This window comes from Anabas testudineus, chromosome 21, assembly GCF_900324465.2.
Source record: "Anabas testudineus chromosome 21, fAnaTes1.2, whole genome shotgun sequence".
Classification (NCBI taxonomy): domain Eukaryota; kingdom Metazoa; phylum Chordata; class Actinopteri; order Anabantiformes; family Anabantidae; genus Anabas; species Anabas testudineus.
Window position 1 is genome coordinate 6,145,229 of NC_046629.1, and position 20,790 is coordinate 6,166,018.

General features: G+C 40.3%; 1 protein-coding gene across 2 annotated transcripts; it reads right to left on the reverse strand.

Moving 5' to 3' along the window:
• Window positions 1-2,310: 2,310 nt before the first annotated feature.
• LOC113172744 (probable ribonuclease ZC3H12C) lies at window positions 2,311-20,631 on the reverse strand. Of its 2 annotated transcripts, none has more exons than XM_026375759.1 (6): window positions 20,543-20,631; window positions 7,182-8,060; window positions 6,545-6,684; window positions 6,198-6,432; window positions 5,689-5,795; window positions 2,311-5,503 (listed from the first exon to the last, which is right to left on the reverse strand). In XM_026375759.1, the coding sequence occupies exons 2-6, from the start codon at window positions 7,943-7,945 to the stop codon at window positions 3,990-3,992; spliced, it is 2,760 nt and encodes a 919-aa protein (XP_026231544.1). In that variant the 5' UTR covers window positions 7,946-8,060; window positions 20,543-20,631; the 3' UTR covers window positions 2,311-3,989. The 2 variants fall into 2 exon arrangements, with proteins under 2 accessions (XP_026231544.1, XP_026231545.1); XM_026375760.1 differs by lacking the exon at window positions 20,543-20,631 and adding an exon at window positions 12,965-13,039.
• Between the last annotated feature and the right edge of the window lie 159 nt (window positions 20,632-20,790).

The window sequence follows — 20,790 nt, forward strand, 5'->3', positions numbered from 1 at the left end:
GTTTCTATTATTGTCTGTAAATCCATCTGTTTTTTTAAACAAGTTGTAGCAAAATGTTCCTGTTGAAAGTCAAAAATAAATCATTTCTATTAAGTTTAAATTCATCTACATAATACTGAACCACACGTCCGTTCATATTTCCTAATCAGTGACATCAAACTGAGACAAAGTGTGTAAACTGTTATTCAAGGACCAAAAACAATATGAAAGCTTGAGTTGGGCTTTTATTGCTCACGTTTACATTACACATAAAAACAGTCAACATGTCTAATTTGGCCACAATTTCCCAGATTCTGTTGTTGCGACAGGTTCGTGTTTTGTTCTTTGTGTTTTGGGTTTCTTTGCTTAAAGCTCAGCACAAACGTCGCTCCAAAATATTATAAAATAATCAGAACAATACAAAGACACAATTAATAACATGTAATCTCGGTTTAATTTAAATTTCAAGTCTGTTTTATTTTGTTCACTCTAAAGTTGGTCATGTATTTGGGATGAGCACATCCAGTCTTTCAAATTCAGTATAAGCTTAAAGCAACACATTTTGTGAGTCCTGCACATTATAAAGTAAGTAGGTATATTTAATAATTAATTAATCCACCACTCGGCTGTCGTTAAGAATGAAACTCTTCATCTACCAGCACCACACGGTGAAACAGCAGCAACACTCTCACACTTAAATATCTTCTTATTTTAATTTGGTTTAGTTGAACCACCATTCAACCTAAGCCTGTGGAAACACTGGAACGCATTAAACAGCCCTTTACTTGGCTTTGGTGCCTGAAGAGGCAATTTGCTGCAGATTATTTCTGAAAATGAAGCTGAATTAAAGCACATTACATTTAAAGGTTAGAATTAATGCTTGATAAACAGGGTAATTTTTGATATTTAAAAACTTTCACACTTGGTGAAGTAGCTGGATTTAAAGACATTTTAGCCAAACAAGCAACACAAAACAGTAATTTAGATGTCTAGACAAAACCCACACATAAATTCTCCAAGATGATAAAATGAAAACGTGAACAGAAGTGAAAGTGAAAAAAGACCTAAACCTCCTACAATTTAGTTTCTGTAGGACTTCTCAAGGCATTGTGTGAACAAAGAAAGCTCATATGTTTCTACTCTTCTGTAAACCTATGTGGAATTTTAGAAGCTCTGTAATGATGTGGGAAAAAACTAAATTAGAAAGATTTTGTTCCAGACACAAAAAGTGCTGCATTGCTAAAGTAAAAATCATGTTGAAGTCATAAGGTGCCTTTTTTATTAGGAGTAGGTGAAGCACAGATGTAAACTAATTTCATGAATTTGCTTCAGTTTCAGTGGTCTGGTTTTGTGGAAGCCATTTCAAATCTTTGTTAATGTTATTAGTTACACAAAATGTGTTTAACGTGTTTAAAATCGGCTGAAAAATCCAAACTCCACTTACTGAAATTACAAAGAAACAGAAAAAAGGCAAGAAACTGCAAATTTACAATGTAAAGGACTCTTAACAGTAGCTGTTAGTGGTGGAAAGCGGATTATAAAAAAGTCATATGTGCACTGAATACGTTTCAAGTAACATTTGTGGAACAACATTAACACAGTTAGCAAAGCGTAGGCCACACACTGACTTACACAATCTCTTATTGCGGATAAACATTACACACAGTTAGAAAAATAGCTCTTTAACATGTTCATGACAGTAGAAAAATAGTTTTTGCCTTCATACACTTAATATGGTTTTAATGTCCACTGGAATAATTATTATTCACCATTATGTTTTTTGTTTTTTATGTATTTGTAGATTGCCTCCATCCTGTAGCAAAGACTAGCACACAGTGCCACACTAGCAGGGTGAGGGCGGCGTTGTTGTGACCATAGGATGAATGTAATGTTGAGGTGTGTGACGGGGGCAGGAGGTATGACATCGGACTTGTTCCTGAGAGATTATTACAGTACAGCCATTGAGCAGAAAGCTCTCCAGGTGAGAGAACATTGAAATAATAAAGACAACATTGTTGTTGCAGCGTTGTGGTTTTAGATTTCTGGGAAAGGTGTCAATAAACATTTGGAGCCGGTGGCACAAACTCGAAAAGCAGTTTGTCTTCGAGCCAAACTCTGTACACATCTCCCCTCTTTTTACTGCAGTATATACTGAGGAATAGTAGAAAACTCCATTATTTCTACACAGCCACCTTTATTTATAATTACATATTTATACTAAGATACCTATAATAATAATGAATATAAATAGAATATAGTATTTATATATATCTAATGGTCCAACCTGTTCAGGCCACTGAACCTCTGCCTAAGAGGCGTCATTACTGTTTCAGCTACATAGAACCATCCCTTCAGTTCACTGACAATACAAACAACAATATTAACTGTGCATTTGAGACTTTCTCTCTCGAAAAAGGAAATATAAGCCCCCTTGTATAAATAAAGGCCAAAGGTGACGTTTGCCACAAATACTCAAAATATTCACCTTGAAATATTTTTTGCTGAAATATTCTCATATAAAACAATGATCTTGTTTATAAAGTATACAGGATACAATTTGTATCAACAAAGAGAGGTGTCATCTGGCTACGATGTCTATTGTGCAACCACAGATGTTTTAGTTGCACAAACGGTTCCTCAGACATTAGAATAATCTATTGTTTCATGCAAAAAATGCAAATTGAAGCGCTTTACAGTTAAGAGAAGACAACTGTAAAAACCTAAGGCCTGTCTGTAGGTAATTACAATAATTAATTTTGGTTGTACAATAAAACAGAAATAATAACTGACAGATACACTGCTAGTGAAATAATTTGTAACCTGTTAATTTAGTTGCAGTACTCATCATCGCACCGATGAGATTAGTCATTCTGAAAAATGTTTGTGGAACTAAAAACTACTACACCTGTAGGTGTTGCCATTGTTAAGTGTCTGGTAACATACTGTACTCAGTTGATATTTGTAATTTTAAGGTGTTTTCCAACTCTTGCCGTTTTGCACTGAAAAATTGGGTACAAAGTTATACCCTGTTTGAGGCAGCTAAACCCTCTCCACTGACAAAGGAGACGCTGTGTCTCATGCATTCACACACATCGAAATTATAATAAATTAACACTTATAATTAAAATTAAAATAATACAAACAATCTCAACCTAACAATTCCGGTGAGAATGCTCTCAACAGCCAATGTAACATGATTCAAGAGAGAAAAACATCAGCACTGATGAGCTGTGAAGTCTGCTAACAGAGCAGTAAGGAAATGAACTCCAATTCAACAGCTTGGGGTTTTCATGTGGAGTTTTTGCTGTCTTTTGTGGGTGCCATCTGAGTTTCACTTCCCCATGGGGAAATCCACAAAATCTTACCACAGCAACTGATCTAACACCTGTCAAAACACAAAGCAACCCTCCAATGAGCTAGCTCGAGCATTTAATACGATATTAAAAGTATCTGAAATAGGACTGTGAAATCTTATAACTGAAATGATTCTTATACGTCGGTCAAGTCATCTCGGACATAGACGACAGACATGGAAAGTACAAATTTGAAATATACCCTGATATGATTGCCAAAAAATAAAATAAAATAAAAAGCTGAAGAGGAGCACAATAACAAAAAAGTGCCAAAACAGGATAATTTAAAAATATCTAAATAACTTAAAATATAACGAATAAATTAATTTTAAATGAACAACACCATCGCCCTTAACACATTAAAAGTCTCCCTAAGCACAGTGGCGTCTTGACTCCCCCAACCTTTCCTGATCTTAAGTGCTGAAATTGCAACCACATTCATAGAAAATATGGCAATTTGGGCATTTTGTCTTTACAACAATGCCAATAACATTAATGAGATAACATCCCTGCAATGACAATAAACAGTCAATTAACAGCTTAAGGAGCTTCATGTCTTGTGCTTTTGGTTTGTGTATGTCCAACCTGATTTCAAGATGGTAGCAGAGGATAAACCTGCAGAAGAAAAAAAGCTGGAACTTCTTCTACAGGCTTAATTCAAGAATCGCGCTGAGCTTTCTCCATCAATATTGCAGCTGCAAGTTCCTGAGCATCCATCAGATAAGGATACCTGGTCATTATGGTCCTCACCAAATCTGGAGGGAAGATGCCACACAAGTTAACAAACATCCGCTCCCTAGGGTCCTGGAATCGACCCAAGGAAGGGGGTTCCTGCAGCTGAGGCTGTGAGGGCCAGTGGCTTTTGTAGGAAGTGATGGGTGGAAGGGACACCTGGGGGAGTGGTGGAAGATTTGATGCTGAAAGGCCACGTGGTGATGAATGGGCTTGTCTCCCCCAAGGAGACTGCCAACCCTTCTCAAAGACTTCCGAGTGGCTCTGAGAGGTAAACATGTCATAGCAAGGCTTAGGGGACTGTTGGTAGTGAGGGTCCCAGCTTGTTGGATGCTGTGGTTGTTGGTTTAGGCCAGAGTAGATTCTTCTGGAATGAAGTGGTGACCCTTCGTACACTCTGGAGTCCTGAAGCCCACCTTCTTGCCAAGGGGAGCTCCTCGGGTTATGTCTGAGAGGGGAGCTCTGAGGGTGGGAGTGAACACTGGATGTTTGTGGTGGAGGAGCTGGGAATTCTCCTGGGAAACTGCTCAATGATGAATGCTGAAAGTGGGGTGGGATGTAGACTGAAGAAGTCTTAAACGGACGTGGTGATACATGAGAGGTAGCAGAAGGAGGAGGGTCCTCCAAGCCAAAATCATACTGTCTTCGCAGTGGAACAGGATAGCCATGAGGAAGACGCTGGCCCAATCCAGGTGGGACGCGACTTGATGGCTGGGAGAACTGGCTGGAGCAGTGATGATGATTGGGAGGATGGTGGTGGTGACGGTGGCACTTTGGACCATCGTCTAACAAAGGATCAGGGGAGAAAGAGTCTGAACTGACACTGCCTTCACTGCTACAGTCTGATGGCAGCGATCCTGCTCGCAGATCAGCTGGAAAGAAGCACTCAGGACTCTGTGGCACTACCAGACTGAGATTTGAGTAGGCCTTCACTAGTGTTCTGTAGCCCAGCTCTGGAGACTCACTTCTATGGTAATTGTCCACTTGGTTGGCTCCTGAGACTCCAGCAACCCTGAAGCTATTTCCATCAATTTCTCCAGCATGCTCCCACCGGTCTAGGCTTCCTGATGAAGGAGGCCCTCCTGGAGCAGGATGTCCTAGAAAGCTGCTACAGCTGCTGATGCTTCTGTTGTTGCTTCCTCCACGTCCTTCCACTTTGGACTGAACCTGAAGCCTGTCCTCTTGGATTTCAAAGGTGCTCCGAGGACTGGGGTTTGGGAGTTTCTTTTGACGGTCCTGACTTTGCTCGACCTCAGCTGTTTCCTCTGGTTGACCAGAACTTTGGCTCTTTACCATCAGGGCATCTTCCAATAGGCCTCTGGAAGCTACTGATGAAATTTTGGCACTGGCACGGAGCTCATCAGCTACGGCACGCTGGGGCTGATTGCCCCTTTCAGGATGATAAAACTTGCACTTGTGGCCGTATGTGCACTTCTTACCTGAAGGAAGAAGCAAATAAAAAGTATTAAAGAAGCTGGAACAAAAATATTTTGTTACATCTTGATTTGAGCTTAATTTAATGTAGTTCTACAATCCAAGGTGGTTTCTTGTAGTTTTTAACCTTCAAATTATTAAATTTCTTTTAAAATCTTTGCTCCACTGACTAGAAGTATACTATTTTTACCATAAGGACATGGCTGCTTCCTGTTTTCAGCAAGAACCGGTCTCTTCCTCAGAAAGTTCTCCAGACTTGGTCCATGGCGTCCCAGTGGGTCATCTGGTGGCATGAATCTAAAACACAATTAACGGATTTAAATGTTTGTTAACCTCAAAACACAAACAAAAATAAACTGAGCAACAAAACAAAAGCAGAAACATCTTTCAATATAATTATAGAATATTAAACTTAGGTATGTATGTTTTAGATCACTTAAGTGATTCAAGACACACGCTGCAGAAAGTAGTGCAGAGGGGATGATCAGTAGAGCAAAGCTAAAGAAAAAAAGATCAAAAGAACAGCAATGAGGAAATGAGAGTGTCTCATAACTAAAAAGGAAGTCCTCAGATAATTTCCCTGCAAAAATGCAGGGTGAAAACATCAGAGGAAAACATTTTGTTACATGCATGTCTTTTGTACATTGGCTCTTTTTCTTTCTCTACAGAATTAGTTCTTTTATGGCATCAGATGCTTACTTGTCATTTACAAAAGAGTACATAAGCAGACGCTCATCAATGAACTTCTTCCACTCTGGTTTCTCATTGGCTAGGTCACGGTAGTTGTCATTGGAAACGATGATGCCATCCGATTCATAGGCCAGTTTGACAATGAAGCGGTCATCATAGCAAACCACACGGCGTCCCTGCACGCGACGAGATGGAGTGAAGACCAAGATCTTCTTTTTCTCAAGTCGTCGTAGGATTTCTTGATCTGAAGAAAGACAGGGGATACAGCTGATTAGTGTTCCATACAAACCACATCCTAAATTAGAGGATTTCTACGCGTCCCTTTGCTCGTTGCCAAAGGTTGCAGGAGTTCTTACCTGTGATGAGAGCATCAGGTCTCGACTGCTCTTTTCTCCATGCAGGGACAAACACTGTAATGTCACGATGACCTCGCTCCAAGAACCAATCTACAGCCAGCTGGATGCCTTGACAGGAGAACACTTCCTTGTCACCATGACTGTAGAAAGACAACAGAAAGAAAAGATGCAATTAGTTATGCAAAGCAAACAAAGGGGTTGCCCCACCACTATATTTAAAATGTTATATTACCCTTTATTTATTTTAATTCTATTTGTCAAAGCACAAAAAACTGTTTGAAATTACTCACAGACTCCAAACCAGCTTGTTGGAAAATGGGTCGACAATTGAGAGCCTAACAGTGCTCTGCCTGGTACAGCCCCCAGGACTGAAGCTCATAAGAGTGAGTGAATAAACCCCATGAACTCTTCAAAGATAAACCACTGAGTCATATCTAATAGAGTCATAAGAACCAAACATACTTATTTGCATGTTAAGCCAGAATACAGCTTTGTCATATGTCTGTGTGGTTGCTGCTTTGGCAGCTGTAGTGAGCTGCTAACAATGGCCAGATACTGTCCACGTCATTTGACCATGGCCATTCTGTCATAAAGTGTAGCTACATGTATGAGTATGTTGTATGTAAGTTTTTCTTACCTCATCGCCACATTGCTCCCGTCTACCACAACAGGTCGAAGGTTTTCTTTGTCATCCAGCAGCTGGGACGGACACAGTAGCCGATATGAGTCCAGAGAGGAGTTGGAAGAGGAGGAGGAGCAGACCAAAGAGGAAGAAGAAGAAGTGGAGGAGGACTGAGACACGGCTGGACTTCCTTGCTGCTCAACCTCTGTCTTGGTTCCTAGTTTGACCAGCTCTCCCAGGATGTCGTTGATGAGTGCATCTGGACCCAGCTTCCTTAACACCAGCAGCACCAGCTCTTCAGAGTAGCCTAGCTTGAGTGCAAACTCCACTTTAGTGCGGCAGTCTGTAACAGGATCAGTGAGTGGTGACATTTCTGTCTGTGGGGGATCGCCAGAGGATCGGTTTGGTGCCATGTCCAGCCGGTCTGGCTGACAGACCAAAGAGGACTCTGGATAGTGTTGGTGAGGGCGATCTTGATGAGCGTTTCGAGAACTAGACACATTCTGCAGTCGTTCATCTTCACTGTCAGAGAAGTTACTGCAACTACTACTGCTGCTACAGCTCGAACGAGTGCTACAACCAGTGCTGCTGCTACCAATACTGGTACTGCTGTTACTCAGGGCATTACCTCTGACCTGCAGTACCCCTATATTCTCAGCACCCATCTCAATGCTCAGGCTACCCTGTCTCTCAGCACCCTCCACATGGAGGTAGTCCAGATCCAGCCCCAGGCTGAGGATGTGGCCTGTCCCATCCTCCAGATGGTTCTTCAGGCCCATGAAGCCGTCTCATACATCCAGCTCCACGCTCTCCGTGACCTCCCAGGCACTTGACTGACCCCACTGTTGCTGCTGATAGTTCAGAACAGCTCACTGACTGGTACTGGAGGTGAAGCTTGAAAGAGACATAAGAAGTGACTGGTTAAATTCCTGCAGATACCTGATTGTTATATGAACATGGTGGTTTACATTAGTATGAATGGTGTAGAATGCCTCTATTTCCATATTCATATCTATATCTATCTTATCTGAACATTGTTATTAGAACTCATCCATGTGTAAAAGCACATGGCCCAATAAGATAAAATCCTCTTACTCTGCTTCCCGCAAGCCAACCTCTTTTTTGGCAAAGGAAAAATAATAGATTAGATACAAGAAGAGCATAAATGCACGTGCCACCAAGCCAGAATAAATGTTTTATGAAACACAACAAGCTTTTACAAGTTGAAACTGTAACCTTCCTTATGTGCTGTCCCACTTGTACTCATTTGCATTATAGTAACAATGAGCTCTCAGAAAAATAGGAATCTGACTAGAGACAAAATATGAGACGCCAAACAACATCAATAGCTTCTGGTATGCAAAGATACAGGATCAGACAAGTAGTAAAACTGAAATATGAATCATTTCTTAGTCTAAGTTCTTCATTTATGTACAGGAACAAAAAAGTATAATATTTATAATATTTAATTTATCCAGCTTTGGATTCTTTCTATTCAAAATTAAAATCATTTACATTCATTTAAGTCCAGTTTTTCTTACCCTGTTGTGCAGAATTAAGGTCATTACTGGCAATTATTTGATATCCACAAGCAGACACTCTGGTTCCCTAATCTATCTATAGTGTCACCCAAAAAAATGACACAAGCAGACTTCAAAAACTTCTTTCTGTAAAAGGGCTGCTCGGCATGAAAGCTGAGAGTCAGTTCCTCTTTTCAATTTGTACAAGCACCTGAAGAATTTGAGGATGTATGTACAGGATTAGGTCATTATAATAGTACATCAGAGAGAGCTTCAAAGCACAATTCAATGTCATATTTTAAAGTTGCTAAAAAGATTTAAGAATCTCTAACATAGATATAGTCTCAAGACCCAAGTCCCCTTATATTGTACGACCACGTATGTTTTACAAAAAGACATAAAGTAGAGAATATCATTATTATAAAGACAATTTCCTGTGTTAACTGAGCTTCAGGATTGGCTGCTGTGCTGGTTCAACCTGCGCTATTCGACAGTAGTCCAAGCTTTGACCTGCAGCATCTACAGGCAAGGAAATAGTATATTTTTGACTCTGTAAGACTTCTGTCAAAAAACACTGATTCTCTAAAAACTTTGATGCAGTTTGAATTCATATGCTCGCAGATTATTTAAAGACCAAAACATGAGTCAACAGGCTACTAACACTGAAAGATGAAGGATTTCTAGTTTTCCTGATAACAGTCCTCAGTTGGTCCTTAGTTCCTTATTGTCTATTCAGAGTGTGGCAAACTAGCCTCGTGTGGGTCCAGACAAAGATTGATCTGTCTGTAATTTAAAGCTGATGACCCCTTTATAAAATGTTTTCCTTTGCTTACACAGCTACTCACATACATTAAAGGAAAGAATCTAGTTTCAGTCTTTCAGTTTGATGGACAGTATAATTTTTCCTCAGTACAACTCATTCTTCCAGTTTCATCTACTGTCTGATCTGAGTGGGTGTGGGCCAGTCTGGTTTGAGCTTGACACCATTTCGATAGTGTAGTGGTGACTTGCACCCTCCAATTTGAATCCCAGCTGTGGTCTATTCCCAGTAGGGGTCCTTAGGCGAGACTTACTTTTACTTACCCTTTCCTTTGCCTTTTAATTTGCTTTGGATAAAAGTGTCTGCTAAATGACTAAATGTAAACGTCAAGGGTTCTTCCACAGCATTAAACTGCTTCAAGATCTTATTTAATAACCGGTGTCGTGTGTTATTTAAACTTTGTTGTTGAAATTTAACCTTTCATTGACAGAATTATGTCAAATAAATTTTCTAATTGATTAAGTTGCTTCTCTGGACCAGATGAAAACCTCTCAAATATATAAATACATATATAAAATATAACTCTTCTAAGAAAAACACATATTCAGTTATTTACTTTTGAAACACTGTGTGCATGTTTATGTGTAGTTATAATGTACTGATGTTTGTAGTCCCTTCGATCTTGTGCTGAAGCACCGGAAAGCAGGGGCCCCTTAATGTCCTGACCCCTGAGGTCTAAGCTGCCGCGCCACTATTTGTCACAGTGAATGCCACAAGAGAGCTGGAATAATTTAGTTCCCCAACAACAAAAGACGCACAAAGGGAAAGAGCAAGAGTTTGTTTTTGTGTGTGTGTGTGTGTGCGTCAGGGGGGTGGGGGAGAAGTGTGTCTGGCCTGCCGTCCTTCAACAATGCAGCTGCCACCCAATCTGTCCTCCTGTGACGGGAGTATTGTTCTCTTAGCCTGAGCAGCATGCACAGACGGAGGTTGGGGCTTCTTAAACTCGTTCACCCCACCAACACACACACACACACACACACACACACACACACACACACACACACACACACACAGACCCATACACATACACAATGCTTGATAATGCAGCAGTCATACCAGCCTTAGTCACAGTTTGTCACATAGTCAGCAGAAATACGTCTGTGACACAGCAAGCGTAAATCACCCACTCAAAGGCAGCGGATATGTGTGATCACTGCTGGCTTCACTATTACTATATCCTTTACTGGCTTTTAGAGTCTCTCTGTGAGTCCTGTAAGTGTTGGAAAAAGATGTCGTATGCACATCACACACCAGACGTAATGCTATGGTGAAAGAAGCCTAGCCAATCAAAGAATTGAGAATGGATGGTTCTACATATGTATGTCAAATGCAAGTGGTTAGGAAAGAGTTAAGCATTCAAGTCTGAGGCACTGAACATGTAGTTTGAGATGAATTTGAAAGTGAAATTAAAGGATATTAAAACATTGCAGCCTGCATTCCCAAATCCAAAAGAAATTTTCATCATAGTTAGAGAGAGAGAATTATAATGTAAAATTATATATAAAAATAATAATATAATATATAATATCACAATCAGTATCCTTTGTATGAAATATTTTTATAATAATTTCCTGCTGCTAAAAACCCTGTGAAAATTATTTAAAATTTAATTTTAGTGCAAAGTAATAAATTAACACTAGGTGAGATTAGGTTGTATGAAATGTCAATTGAAATTAACTGTACTGAAGTACACAAAGTGGATTAGTCTCTGTTTAGTCAGAGTTTACAGACTTTTGTCCTAGAAAAGTAAGTTTGAATAAATCCTGCTATGATAAGGTGTGAATAACAACACTATTAACACTATTGGGGCTCTTAGGTTTTTTTTATATAAAATACAACAGGCAGACAACACACTTCTAGTACTTGATGTGTTCTCTGCACAAATGTTTGTCTTTTGTTAATGCATAAACAAAACCTTTCTGTATCACGATGGACAGGGGAGTCTAACCCTAACTTTGAGAGCTACTCTCCTGCTGGATTACCTGGATCAGGTGTGTTCAGCCAATCAGGTGCTGTGAGTACAAGGATGGTTGGAACAGCAGGGCTGTGGCTCTTAGTCCAAATGATGAGAGTTCAGTGTGAGTAAACGCTGTACTGTCAACAATATTCCTTTTGGTAAGTAATTCAGACATTGGCAAACATCTCTTGAGTTTGTTGAATCCAAGTCTGTACGAACATGTAATAATTAAAATAAATCAATTTCAAATGCCTTGAAGTAATAAAATGTAGGTGTGTGTTTTAGTTGGAGGAGGGGTCCATGTTCTTCCATGGTGAGCAGATGCTGCACCTCAGTGACCCAGCCTGCCTGCACGGCCTCTGCACTGTGTGTATCTCTGTAAGTGTCATGATCCAGGGTTAGCCCCCATGGGGAGGTATGGAGGGATGAGCTCCCCCGAGGCCAGACCCTGACAGTCCCTCAGGGGAACCGTGCGGCTGCCATTTGCTGGCTGAGCCTGGCAGTGAGCCAGTCTGCCACGATAGCAACCGGCTGGGAGGAGGACAATGGCTCAGTACAGGGTGGGGGTGCCATGGGGGCAACAGATGCCTCCTGAAGCCACAGGGGACCTCCCTGAAAGGATCCTCCTCCTCCATCCCCCTACTGCTCTCCTGCAACTGGTGGTGTCCAGATTCATCCTCACTGAAACATATCACCACTGTCTGACATGTGACCTTTTAGATAGGTAGCACTCACTTTCACCTCTGAGCACAGACTCTCAGTTGGTTAGATCTGGTTCAGCCTCGGTTATAAGATCAGATATAAGTCTCACGTACAACATAAGTGGAACATTAGTGATAAAATTGGAACTACTGATCAACATTTGTTTCACTCTTGGTATTATTTACATTATTTTCTGATTGGATGATTTTGATCAATGAAATTAAAGTGAAATTAAACTATGTTCTATGTTGTGGGGCAACCCCCAGGAATCCCCCGAGAAGCCCTGGTTGAAAACCACACAAAGCCTTTCAGTCTCAATTTCATTTGAATATGCTTTATGCTGACTATCTACAAAACTTTCCAAAGTGAACAGCATACACCTAAAAATCCTATTTGGAAAATATTAGACATCGTCTCTCACTACATTTAATCTTTAGAGTTTTAAGGTATCAGCATGTTTCAACGTGTTAAACACATTTTAGTTACAGAGAAAAAGCATCATCACAACTCTTTTTTTTTTTCCTTGCTAACTTTCCATGTAGAATTATTCCACATGTGTGAGATTTATTATTACATTTATTACTGCGAGTACAAAGAGTAGAACAGTAGAATTTGTTCAGGTAAATTCCAGAATAAAAAATATATATAATGTTGAAACAACAGCTTGCACGACCCCTCACAATTTATCATAGGTCATGCAACATATTAAAAAAAACGTGTGATAAAAGAGTCTTTAACATGCTAAATTTATATTCAGGTTAACCAAATTGCACAAGTAAAAATAACAGAAAAATCTTACCACACAGTTCCAAGAGAAACAGCCAGGCAGCAAAATAGAGAAAAGCAAAAGCTCCTACAATTTCCTAAACTGCTACGTTTTGCCCACGTCAGTAGCAAAGCACAAAGTCACAAAAACGGGGAATTTCCCAGTGACAGCACTGAAAAAGTAAGCCTGGATGGACAACAAAAATCCTTTTTAATGTAAAAAAAAAGTATAATTTTCAGTATCCACTGGAGTGCTGGAAAAAGTAAAGCTGTCAATCCAAGTGTGGCTGAGCAAAATGAGATTCCTGGTTGAGTTTAGCAGCAATCCTAAGAGTTCTCCTTTTTGGTTGAGAGCCTGAGAGCAGTGTCCTGAAGCTGCAGGTTTATCAGTGTGACTGACAACAGATGGAGTGTAAGGCATCTACCATCCCCTCCCGACACTGAGTCAGCCTACTGACCAATACGAACACAGAAATCTGATCACAAACATTCACGTCTCACTTTCCCATTTTCACCTAAGCTTATTCTGTACACACGCCTCTTGACCAATAAGAAAGGACACTAAGATAAGCTAGGATAACTCCACCCCCTTCCCAAAACCTCACAGACACACACACACACACATCCGCGAGCTCAAGCCATGAATGGACGTGAAGGCTGACAATGGTGGGGAGGGGAACACAAAGGAGGGCCCTCTGCGGGTAGCTGCACACAGACACACCATGCTCAGAGACATTACACACATACACACAAATATAGATATATAGGAGAAAGAGCAAGTAAAAAAAAACACAGGACCCAGAACAGAGCCCTGTGGAACACCTGGCCCACTAGGGGACGGCTGCTGCTTTCGACTCCTTTGTTTCATGGGTGGGGGATTGGTCTTATTCAGACAATGAGACAAATTATGTTAAATGTAGTGTGTGCTTGAAAATGTGAGCCAGGCATGCAAGTTCCTGTGTGTATTTGTGTGTGTGTGTGTGTGTGTGTGTGTGTGTGTGTGTGTGTGTGTGTGTGTGTGTGTCTATTTGATGGAAACTTAGCAGGTGGTGAAGGGAAAAAGCCTTCAAAGAGGCAAAAAAGGGAAAGTCTAGGAAAAAAACATCAGAGGATGGCTTTATTGTTTGGACATGGCTCTGACAAAATAGCATCATCTTTTCAAAGGCCTCAGATTGTGAGGAGACGTATTTTATACTCAGAGGACGTCAGAAAAAAAGAAGACTGACTGGACTTAAACAGCTCTAGTTAAGAGGCCGTTTCAAAGGTTATTTTTCCCACACGGCTACTGGAACAAAACATGATTTACTCTTTAGTGAAGAAGATTATAGAACAAGTGTGAATACATGACAAAACAAAAATGTAATCCTTGTATAATATATAAAATAAAATAAGTTATTGGCTGATGTCAGTAGAACACCATGTTAACGTAACATCAACATTTTTTTACAAGTTGAATATCTTCTTTGTCTTTTGGCAACATACGGCCATATAAAGCTTTGCTATTACTGTGGCAACAAGAATATCTGACTAATTATGACACCTGAGTGATTCATCCTGGGATAAGATTTAAAATATTTTTGTTACAAACCAAAATTTGGTCCTGAGAGTAGTAAACAACTCGCTGTGCTTCCTGTGTCTCTGCTGCCCAGTATTTAGGCACAATTTTTGCAAATGTTAATTTCTTTTGTAGAGAAACTACAGAATTGATTGGTAATGTTTTGGTCTGCCACATATGTATTTAAAATGATAACTCAAAATTATATAGAGCTTTTTTTTTCTCTTATTTCTCCAGTGTGAGATAAACAATGTGGACTAAAAGCCACTGCCCACATACTGTGAATTAAATGTTATTTGTGTGAGGAGCTACTCAGAAATCACAGACAGCAGAATGTAAATGTATCATCTCCTAAGGTGATCCACATGTTTTAGAAGCAATAAGTGTGTCACTGAAGCCTGAAAATCCATGTTTGGAGAACATGGTGCAGCCTGTGAGGACCATTTACTTCTCCACCCTGTCACCTGCATTCTCCTATCAACACATCTGCTTCTCATCAGTCTAATTAGACCCAGTTTATTTCCCCCTCCTGAGCCAGTGTTCAGTCTTTTGTCTGAACTGACAAACTATCTGATTAGCCTCCTAGGAGGTTTTCATCATTGGTCAAATAAACAGTAGGTTAGCAGGTTTGTGAGCTAACACTGTTTACTTTCCTTATTAGTGATGTTGACTCACTGGTGTAACTTTTCTCAGTTTAGCTGCAAAAGTATAGTTGAGGTGTGTGTGTGTGTTAGTGTGTGTGTGTGGTCATGTAGTGAGTGACACAAAACCACTAAACAAATTTTTATCATGTGTTTAACTGCTTTTGGCATCAGTTATATTACACAAATATGGGAACAATGCCTTTCATTACTCTACACCAAGTGATTCTGTTAACTTTGGCAACCAGCACCAGTGGCTTGGTGCCAGCCTGGCAGACATTTTAGTTTAACTAAAGAGCAGGCTTTTGCATTTAGTAAACGTTCCATGACCAAATGAGGATCATCAATGTAAATGAACAAATCTTGTTTACAACTTTAAAGCAAACAAGCTTCTTTCGGAAAACCCAGGCTAGCACATGCAAATCTGCTGGGTATAGTTCCCATTTTAGTTCATGTTTGATCCCTTTTTAAAAGTTATTACAGTAGATGTCATTGGTATTGTACATGCAAATTTATCTTTGGGACAAAGTGTCTATTTGATGTAAAACCTGTTGTTGGTTGGTCACCAAAAACTGTAAAAACAGGGCTGAAGGTTTCTGCATTCTTAGTACACGGAGCAATAAAATGAATGCAAGTGGTTTTGTGTTTGCACAAGAAAGCCCACAAGGATTTATAATAAAAAATGGATCGAACAAATACCATAAAAACTAAACTAATTAGAAGCTAGAACTGTTTATCACACACGCTTCAGGCAACTTATTGCATCATTTAGGAAGCTTCACAGCAAAAGCAGCCTACACCTATTTTCATGTCAGCAATAATAGTTTTATCTTTCCAGTGTTTGGGAGGAGGCTTTGAGCCGTGTGTATTATTAAACCAGAAGGTTTAGGTATTACTGTGTTAAAACTTTCAGTCAAGCAGTTAATACATCACATTACAGTCATTTCATTATCAGACTGATTTTCCTGTAGAACCTCAGCCGTCCATCCCCACCCCCAGTCCCCTCTGACTTGCAGTGACTCTTTAATTGGGGCTCAGCTGACAGGTTTTTCCCCTCAGGGAGCAGGAGCCATGTGGACCATCTGCTTCTGGTCGCAGGATGAACAGGTGTCCTGCTCCCTGTCGCCTGCACCTTACCAATCCTCCCGAATGCAGCGCTGTGCAGCATAGCTGCTGTTTACACAAGATAAACCAGAGTATTTTTGTTTGACCTGTGTGGCATTTCTATTTTAAACAAAGAGAGAAACATAAGGAAGTACCGTCTAATCTGCAATGATCACAGATGTGAAAGTACAGCCTGTTATTACAGCCCAGAGTCCAATAAATGTTCCTAAAATATTTTCTAAAATAGATTTAAAATGCATTTAATTAGCTTTTTTATACTTTTTATTCTCCTTCCTATTAGTTTCCCATTCTAGGATTTAACTTTACTTTAACTACTCATTTTATAGATTTGTCCTGGAAATATTTTTTCCAGGTTACATATCATTAAGTTTGTTCAACAGAATAAATAGTAAATCAATTCTCAGTCTACAAATTAACATAACTCCATTTTGAATAGGAGGAAACTGGAGCATCACAAACCCAAACAGACACATAAAACACATATGAACCCCGAGCACAAAGCCCTCGGCCATTTTGTAGAATCAAACCAAACTATCTTGCTGTGAGGAATCATGCACCGTGTGGTTGACACCATCACTTGTCTGGTCACAAACACTAAATAAAACTATAACCATGCATTTTAATATACTGGCTCTTATAGCTGCCTATATTAAAAATATTAAAATAAAACACGTACAGTGGATTTTGTAAGTAACATGTGTTGTAGATTTGTTAAACATTTGATAATTGGTTTGAAAATAAACATTACTGATGGAAACAATGTAGTAATAATAAAAAGAGAAGAAGAAGAGGAAACTGTGCACTGTGTGATTACTGTTGTCTTTACAATATACAGTACATCATTTAAAATAAGCTGTATCCTGCATTTCATCACAAATAATCTAATTTTTTTATGTCGTTTGTACTGTCCTGTTTCTTCTGCTTTACTGACGTCTGTCCTTATCCTGAAGACTATTCCAATGTGTTTGATTATAGTGAAAGTTCAGTGCAACCCATTTCACACTGATAAGTGAGTGATAAGTGTAGGTGCACACATAATTCATCCAGGGCAATGGTTGAATGTGTGTCTGTAAATAAACAGCAGGAGCAGAGGCTGCAGCAGCTCGTTCTTGAGCCCACTGGGTAAACACTGATCTAGGCAGCAGGGATTATTCCAACCCCTTAACAAGGCCTGAGAGGCGGACACGGGAGAGGAAGAGGTAGTCCAGCTGGTTTCATCCACACACACTTTACAGGCATAATGCTATACCAACAGAAACACACACATGCTCCAACCTCTGAAGAGGGAAACCAAACAAACCAGAACCACCACATGGTGTGTGTGTGTGCGCAGAGGGGGATGGGACAGGGTCACCTCGGACTTAGAAGGCACAAAAGGTTGGCCTTAGGCCCAGTGCCCTCTGGGTCACTTAAGGAGGCAAGCAGGCAGCATGAAAACTGGAGCACACACACACACACACACACCACCTGCTGTTCACACAGGCTCGTGCTTGGTGTAATGAAGATGGAGTGATTCAGCAGCCACACAAAGCAAGACACATTGCTGAGATTTACCACATAACTCAGGCCAATAAAACCTCCCTGGCAACTTCAGCAGCATCAATGGAATAGTCTCTTTGAAAGAGGAATGTTGGACAGTAAATAAAGGTGATTTCACAGTTTAATAATATTTAGTTTCTGTTTAAAAAAGAAAATATGTTTAGCTCAAAAAACCCTGTTCAGGTACATTACAAACAACTCTGCAGCCTTATGATTTAGCCATAAACATGTATGCTCAGATCTTCCCATGCACCAATTACCATTATTCCATACAACTCATGTTGGCAAGATAATGAAACTAGCTTATCGAGGGGGCCATTTTCTGTGGCATCGACATGTCGAGGAGCCGACAGCATCACATACTGTTGGACCAAAGCCATGGCATCAGTCATTAACCCTTAAACAAAATCATACATGTTCTTTTTTCACCTAAACCTAACCACACACAGGACTCTGGAGATGAACGATGAACTCAGGTCTGTGCAGTGTACACCATCAACCAGAACCACTGTCATGCAAATTGCTTTCCAACAATAAACGTAGTTTTTCATTCATTACAAAAATATTTTGCATTGGAACATAATCCATCCGGTGTGTTAGTGTCCCTTTCCCTCAATAAATAGTGTTTGTGTTGTTCATGAGTGTCCAGTGAGACTCTGGCAGATGATCACACTGTTTAGTCTTGAAAAAAAACATTCACATGTCTAATATTATCACATTTTTCATGAAGCACTACATACATACACTCTCTGTGCATCGCACACACACATAAAATCACAGCTCCCTGATTAAGTCATGATTGATTGTCTCCACAGGGCCTATTGAACAGTGTGTGTGTCTGTGGTACTTTAGCAAATTTCCACATTTACATACATGCTCTATATGTGCTTGTGCACATGTGTGTGCGCATATGTGCGGTCATCTGTCCGACTATGTGCAGGTGCGTGAAAGTGTGTGTGTGACATGAGGGCGAGTGCCGGATCATTAAGGTCACGGAGGGACAAAAGCACGGAGCAGCTCCCAGCTGCCGGGCCAAACGTCATCCAGCCAACCCCCTGCCCCTCCCGGCACCCCCATCCCTTTCACTGGGAGCGTGCCGCTGTCGTGCTTCTGCTGACACATGCACATTTACACACACATGCAGACACGCACATGTTCCGCCACAGTCATGTCTAGAGCTCGCTGCAGAAGGCGAATGGGGTAAAAGGGCACATGGGGACATATGCAAACTAACATCTGAATACCCTGTTTTCTCAAAATCACATTTATATAACACTGCTAATCTAATTTGTTTTACCAATCACATTTTAAAGGAAATAATGTTGTAGCCTGGATTTGCACATACGAGAAGTTTTGGGTTGTTTGTTTTACTGCATGTAATTTGTAAGGAGTTCAGTAGGTTTACGTCCTGACTCCTCCATTTGGTTCAGTTTGTTCAACAACAGAATGTGATTTGGACCCATATTGAATTAAAGGGAAGTAAAAACTATAATAATCTTTTTGTCTATGTTTATGTCTATGTAAACACTAAAGTGCTACAGCTGGGGAACTGTCTCCACAGCCTGAGTTAACTTGGGTTGGTGGTTATGATCCATTGTCCTTAGACAGGACCCTGTGGGTCCATCCAGCACCTCCATGTCCATCGTCCATGCATTACTTTAGCCCTTTAACTCATTTTAACACTGATTACCTACTTTGGCTTACTCTGAGTTTTCAACTGAATTCTCAGAGTTTCTATCTGATTCTAGTTCTTGGAGCAGAGAAAGTCGTTATAGTGGGTGACTTTAACATTCATGTAGATGTTGATGATAACTGCCTCAATGGAGCATTTCATTTACAATTAGACTCCCTTGGCTTTACTCAAAATGTAAATAAACCCACTCCTGGTGACTCTGAACCATCTCTTAGTTATGCTGCTATGGGTTAGTCTGCTGCCTATTGAAACACTGAGCTCCTCTTCTCTCTCCTCTTATCTATCCATTCAAATGCCACCAGTTCATGTCATTAACTTTGTCTTTTCTCTCTCCTGTAGTTCTGTTTCCTCCGCTCTGTCTCCCTCTCTCTGTTCTCCTCTGCAGGTAAGTTCGGCCCTGGAGCTGTATATTTCCAGAGTCCAGTTACGGGTCCTCCCAACCTGTCCATTGTTTTTGCTGTTTTTTGTTGCCTGCTGTTCTTTTCTCTCTCCTATTTCCACTCACCCCAACCGGTCGAGGCAGATGGCCGCCCACCCTGAACCTTGTTCTCCTGGAGGTTTTTCTTCTAAAGGGAGTTTTTCCTCTCCACTGTCTCCTAGTATTGCTCAAGTGGGGTTGTTGGGTTTCTCTATAATTCTGTATACAGTTATACTTTATAAGGTCTTAAACCTTAAACACAGTAAAACGCCTTGAGATGACTTAACTGTAATTTTGAGCTATACAAATAAAATTAAATGCAATTGTTACAGACCAAAATGGCTTGTTCAGTTCAGATTAATCCCCCTCCAAATCAACAACAGACAACAACACATTTAAATATATTTATCACCACTTAGTCAAACTCTCTCTAGCTGTGTAAATATTTAAAGGTCTTTATGTGGTTATGTGGTTCCACATACAACACTTATTGATATATAGTCTTAGAAACAGTAAAGATAACTTCTCCAACATGCAGGGTTGTTGTGTTTTTTATATTTTGCCGCAGTGATTTAAGTTTTTCACGTCTGAAACTTTTTTGATCGACATAAAAACAAGAGGATAAACCAGCCTCCACTTACTTTAACATCGCATCCATCTCGTCGTGAATGAATGGATCCACCACACAGGGAAACACAAGGACAGAAGCTGCTGTTTCAATAAGTCCAACAACACTTCTGCACAATCAGCTGCTCGCTGCGCGCTGCGCGCTCGGTGCCTCCACCCAGAAACAGCAAAACGCAAAACGCACAGCGTCACTGAGCACGTACTGTACTGTACACACTGGAAATAAAACTGCAGTAAAACACACGCACACACACACACACAC